Here is a 6,435-nt window from a genome sequence, read left to right on the forward strand (position 1 = left end):
TACTCATTTTCAACAGTCAAAGAAATATTCAAAGAAATATTAAAAAACATTGTTTAAACAAGAATAAACTAAAGGTAGAAACTCCTAGAATTGGATTGGGCGGATTGGAGGTCTCGTCTTCAATCTTGCGATGAATACTCTTCCTCTGCTCGTTCTTCTCTTCTTCCTAGGTGAAAAAGTAGTATTTTGGGGTAGGAGGCGTGTAAGTTGTGTTTGGAGGCGTTTCCTAGGCATATATATACCTAGGGTTGACTTTGGGCCCAAAATAAGCTGTCCGACGAAGCTGGCGGGTCGCCAGGTTGGGTGTGCGTCGAAGCTGGCGAGTCGCCAGCTGCTTACGGCGTTTTTTTCGTCTTTTTTGCTGGCGGGTCGCCAGGTTCGTTTGCATGCGAACCTGGCGGGTCGCCAGCTATGTCACTGCTCTGCGCAGTCTTGGTAAAACGTCTATAACTTCTTCTACCGAACTCCGATTGAGACGTTTAAGATATCCACGCGAAGCTCTTTCGAAGACGAAGAGAATGGTATGCATTATATGCGAATCGGACTTCAAAATCTCCAGATAAGCTGTCTCGAACATTGAGCAGCTGCACATCCACATATTTTGTACATTTTTCTACACATTCTTCACAAAATGGTCAAAATACCAACATAATAGAGAAGTAGCTATAACCATATCTCAAAGTACACAATATATGATTAAAACCAAGTAAAACTACCCTCTAAAATCATGTAAAATCCAAGTGAATCACTCTGTTTTAACTGGTTGTTTCGAGAAATATATTGGAGAAGATGATGTCGCTGTTAGTTAGTCCTTTAGTTAGTTATTTTGCAGTTTTTCAATCGTACTCTACCTTTTCAGAAAATGGTCCCCACGTCTAGTTTCTGTCCCAAGTCTACGTTAATTTAGGAAACTGTTCGCTTAGTCTAGTAATTGTCTCGCTCTATTTCGGTTAATATGCATGCTTTTATGTCTCTGCCAAGATCTAGCTGTTAAAGTAGAATATTTCAATTACCAAGCCTAGGTATTAAAGCTCAACCCCAAAAATTGCATGGCAGCAGCCAAAAAAAAAATAGTTCCTGAGTCTTTGAACATGTTTACTTACGCATTCATCTCTATTGATTCGATCCCTACTTCCATGTACTAGTTTTCTTAGCTAAAGCGGGTTGAGGGTTTTTGAAGGGGGAGTTATGGTAGTGATTGTGTGCCCAACGACAGGTAGCTCAAGGTTCTCTAAGTTCCTAGACCCAGTGTCTAGCGGATTTCCTGGACCGATGGTTTTCTTCATTAATTTTAGAACACTCTTTCGCTAACCATTATTAGCTCTAAAAAAAAACCAGCTCTTCAGTACCAAAAACGATATAAAATAAAGATCATATATCATTTGTGTGCGAAAGTGAAAGATCAGGTACCATTTATGTAGTTCACTCTTATAACAAAATGCGAGTGAAGTGAGTTAGTGGAATGTGAGACCTACTTACCATTTATGGTAAAAATGAAGCGTGACAATTTTTGTGGGATGGACCGAAATGGAAAAGAGTGACAATTATTGTGGGACGGAGGGAGTACTATTTAAGAGTGACCACAAAAATGGTCCTTGGACTATGGGTTTATCTCGCTCATAGTTTCTGGACTTTAAAAATATCGCCAGACATCCCTGAACTAAGGGTTTATTTCAAAATGTGTTCTTATGGCGATTTTTGATCCGAAAATGCCCTTTTGAGTATTTGGGCAATTTCATCTTTTCACATTTGAACTGTTTCAATATGATATTATTTCAAAATTGTCTTCTTCTTCCATTTGTCATCCTTCACTTTCTTTTTTTATTTCAATATTAGATTTAATTTTATAAAATTGTATTTAAAATTTAGATTTTTAAATATCAATAAATTATTTTAATTAAAATATTTAATTTATGTATATTTTTTTCTGTCTCATAGCTATATACATAGAAAATTATGCAGCCAACTCACACAAAACTCTTTTATAATAAATACATAAATTAATATTTAAAATTAAAAATAATTAATCGGTAAAAATCTAAATTTTAAATTAATTTTATAAACTTAAATCTAATATTGAAATAAAAAAACAAAGTGAAGGATGACAAAGGGAAGAAGATAATTTTGAATAATATCATATTGAAACCGTTAACATGTGAAAAGACGAAATTGCCCAAATGCTCAAAAGGGCATTTTCGGATCAAAAATCACTATAAGAACAAATTTTGAAATAAACCCTTAGTCCAGGGATGCTTGACGATATTAATAATACATGGACCATTTTTATAGTTGTCTTAATTTAATTTAATTTAATTTTTTCTGTGTGAAGTGCCATTGGCATTCAAGAATGAGCTTCGGGTGGACCAGAGCAGGAGATCACGCTAATGTGAGAGCTTATAGTGAATCAGAATTTTCTCGTAGCTTAAAACTGTGTGTTTATTTATGAGGAATTTTCATTCATTCAGTTTATAATACTCATAGATTCGGCTCTGTTACATTTTAGTATTGAAATCATTGTACATGCTTAACAAAATTCAGAACAAAAGATTATCTAAACACATAATCTAAGTTCATTTCAAAATCAAATATCACTAATTTGTTTTTACGACCATCCATTCATGAATTCGTCATTATGTTATCAACAATTCTCTAAGTTAAAAGAGACATTATTGCATCAATACATAACAATTCAGCATGAAAACTCATAGACAAGGAATAGCATGTAGTATTATTAGTCCGTCAAATTTGTCAAGATTCATGTGGGAACAACATAAAAACCAACCAATCATCCAAAATCATAAGTTGCTTGAGCAAGGCACGTTTCGAAGTTGGTGTGGATCTTCTTTTTCGACTTTGTACGAGCTCTGTTCTTAACTTCAATCTCTGGCCTATAACAACAAAAATCATATAGTATCAATATTTCTCAATTGATTAAAATTTTCAAATTTGGTTGTTTCTTAAATAAATGTAAAATAGAGAGGGATTGCGAAATACGAAAAAAATGATGCTTACCTGCAAAAACGTACTAACAGGTTGGCCATCGACCTTGATTTCAAGCTGGGGATGGTGGCTGCACCAATCGGAATCAATATGTAGTTCCGGGCAATCTATGATTTCTAAATGCTTTAATTTAGTGAGGTGTTTGAATGCATCCACAAAGGGCAGGCGCTTCAACTTGTTGCAACTTTTTAGATATAACTCTCTTAGAGATGAGAGGTTCCCCAACCATTGGGGCAATTCTTCTGCTCCTATATTCTTTAACCTTAAGAATTGAAGAATAGTGAGATATTGAATTGATTGGGGAAACCACTCCCAATTTTCCATCCCTGCGAAAAGCAAGTCATGAAGTGAGTTGCAACATCTTTGCAGCATCCCATCCACAGTCTCTGCAATGCCAACACTAGCCTCTCTTGACCACTCCACACTCACATCTATGCTTAAAATTTTCAAGCTGCTAAGATCCCAACTCTCAATTCCACCAACACTAGCAGCCATCAATTTAGGAACACCTAGGATTGTTAATACTTTGAGATGAGAAGATGATTTAGCGAGGCAGTCAATTAGCACTGGTAGATTCTTCAGACTCCTTAATTCTATCAATTCAAGATACTCAATTGTAGGGGCCCACGAGTCTAGTATTTGACATGGTAATTCCATCAGCTCTTCGCACCCTCCAATACTCAGCTCAAGAAGGACCCCATGTGATTTCCGTGCTCCACTACTTGGATTCCCAATCGACTTCATATTTTCACAATCCCAAATACACAAACACTCCAGAGAATTGAGGGTGTCAATGCCATCCGGTAATTCTTTCAACACACGGCATTCTGATATCTTCAAAATGGAGAGATTTTGATTGTTATAGAATAACCATTCTGGTAGGCATTCCAATCTATCTAACCCTCTTATATGGAGTGACGTTAAATGATTAAATGAAGCATTTATAGACCTCACATTCTTCAATTTTTTCAAACGAAGAGACTTGAGATTAGACAAGTGCTCAAGCGTTGGGATTTCTTCAATTTCTGAGCACCCGGAGAGTCGAATATCAATCAAGTTGTCAAGTGGTACCGAAGAGCCATGAGGCCCATTATATACCGCCATCTTCTTAACCCATGTTGGAAATCTTTTTCCTTTGAATCCTAAAATCTTCAACTTCTTCAAATAGGCATGAGGTTGGAGGCCTTCCAACACACTCTCATCATTTCTTTCATCTTCTATACCATCATCCCATGCAAACTCCAAATCTAATAAGTTTGGCTTCTGAAACATATTTGCTTTCAGAGCCTCTTCCTTATCAAGCACCTTCTCCAGATTACGAATCATTAGTGTTCCTTTGAGATTCTTCAAACTTCCGAGCTCTTCTATTTGGTATCCCTTCTTTTTGCCCACTATGAAGTGAGGTAGTGTTTGAAGATTAGTTAATCTCCCAATCTCTGCTGGCAACTTTGTATCAGAATGGATATGAAGATGCCTTAAGTTAAGCATGTACTTTAACGTACTTGGAAGTTTCTCTAATTCCTGACATGCTCTTAATGTTTCCAAGTGATGAAGTTTATGAATCCATTTTGGCAACTTGGCAATTTCTGTATATGAAATATCCAAATTTCTCAAATGCATCAGCTCCCTGATTGAATTGGGCAACTCCTTACAACCATTAGGGAGAATTAGATTGTGCAAACGGCCAAAGTCTGAGAACTTCATACCAGAAGTTTCACAATCCATGATTAATGTGCGCAAATGCTTGGCCGTTTCATTTGGAATAGCAATCAATTCTTCTTGGAGAAACATGTATCGAGTTGGAGTGCTGCCATTGTTGGATAAAACATAAGATGCAAGATCATGCACAAGAGCATGCATCACACACGTCCAAACATTTCCATATTCATCTCTCTCTACAACTTGCAACAAAGAGTTTTGTACAAGCACATTAATAAACATGTTGCCCACAGACTCCATGTCATCTCTTTGACTTGGTTGTAGAAACCCTTCTGCCATCCATTGTTCAATTAACTCCTGCTTCTCGATTTCATAACCTTTCGGGAAAACCGAACAATACACGAAGCACTTCTTGAGCGATGGTGAGGACAAGTAATCATAGCTCAATTTCAATATATTTTTGATATTTTCACCTCCTTCATCATCTGAAAGCCATTTTTCATTAATAGAGTGCCACTCATCTTCGGACTTACCGCGAAGCACGGCCCCAATTACATTGGCAGCTAAGGGCAAACCTTGGCATCTTTTAGCTATCTTCCTTCCAATCATCTCAAGTCCTGAAGGAACTTTACCATTTTCAACAAAAGTTTTGGCTTTGATTATGGACCAACAATCTTCATCCGATAAGCCATCCAAATGATGAATATGAAATGGGTTAACAATTGATGCAACTCTTTGACTCCTAGTGGTGATGATAATGACATTTCCGCTAGTAGAAGTAACTCCCAGTATGGAGTTTATAAAGTCTTCCCATTTAGAAACATCATCATTCCATACATCATCAAGAACAAGAAGATAAGTTTTAGTCTTGAGAGCTTTTTGAAGCTTTTCTAGGATATTTTCTCTGCTCTCAACTCTAGCTTTAGGAGCTTCTTGAATCTTTCCCGGAATATCATATCTGCTCCCAACTCTAGCCCAGAGAGCTTCTTGACTATTTTCAACAATATCATCTCCGCTCTCTACTCCATCACTACTCTTTTTATGCAACTTATCAAGTATTTTGTTGAAGAGACTTATTGCATCAAAAGTTTGAGAGACATGAATCCAAATAGTAGTTGATCCAAATCGAGCCTTTAACTTTTCATGATTAAACAATTTTCTAGCCAACGTAGTTTTTCCCATACCCCCCATTCCCACAAGAGCAAGGATGGAGAGCATCCGTTCCTGTCGGTGGGTCAAGGTGAGCATGTCGACTAGTATGGACACATCATAATCTCTACCAATAAAGACTGGATCAAGACTGAATGAATCCGTCTCAATGGAAGTATGAGCAGGTGCATTCACAACCATGCTTTGAAGGCCAAGATCTAATGCTGTTTTGTTCATAGACCCAAATTCAGCATTGATTTGTTTGATTGCATGAGCCATATTACGCCGATGCAAAATGACATAAAATGATGAGAAGCATGATAGTACCTTATCCTTGAATGATTTCATGTTGTGTACTGTTTTGTGGTGAAGATGATAGCAGTGTTCGTCCAAGACATTGTCAGCTTCGAAAGCCACGCTTTCAAGCTCCTTCAACCAGGACCTAACAGAATCTTGGGTGATGGATTTCTTCTCAGCATCTTTCAAGTAGGCCTGAATCATCCCCAAAGTCCTCTTCAGCTGCTGGGCAGCTCCATCGAGACCTCGAGTTAGAGAGTACTCCTCCTTGCAAACGTTGATCAGGTGTTGGACAAGAACTTCAGTGGATGCAGAAGAAACTACTGCCAT

General features: G+C 37.4%; 2 protein-coding genes across 2 annotated transcripts; both read right to left on the reverse strand.

Annotated features, from left to right (window-relative positions):
- Positions 1-2,702: 2,702 nt before the first annotated feature.
- On the reverse strand, positions 2,703-4,016 carry LOC125204709 (disease resistance-like protein DSC2). The gene is made up of 2 exons (XM_048103459.1): positions 3,013-4,016; positions 2,703-2,888 (listed from the first exon to the last, which is right to left on the reverse strand). The coding sequence occupies exons 1-2, from the start codon at positions 3,742-3,744 to the stop codon at positions 2,877-2,879; spliced, it is 744 nt and encodes a 247-aa protein (XP_047959416.1). The 5' UTR covers positions 3,745-4,016; the 3' UTR covers positions 2,703-2,876.
- Positions 3,813-6,435, reverse strand: LOC125186876 (putative disease resistance protein RGA3). The gene is made up of 2 exons (XM_048083357.1): positions 3,950-6,435; positions 3,813-3,834 (listed from the first exon to the last, which is right to left on the reverse strand). The coding sequence occupies exons 1-2, from the start codon at positions 6,433-6,435 to the stop codon at positions 3,813-3,815; spliced, it is 2,508 nt and encodes an 835-aa protein (XP_047939314.1).

This window comes from Salvia hispanica, chromosome 1, assembly GCF_023119035.1.
Source record: "Salvia hispanica cultivar TCC Black 2014 chromosome 1, UniMelb_Shisp_WGS_1.0, whole genome shotgun sequence".
In the NCBI taxonomy this organism is placed as follows: Eukaryota; Viridiplantae; Streptophyta; class Magnoliopsida; order Lamiales; family Lamiaceae; genus Salvia; species Salvia hispanica.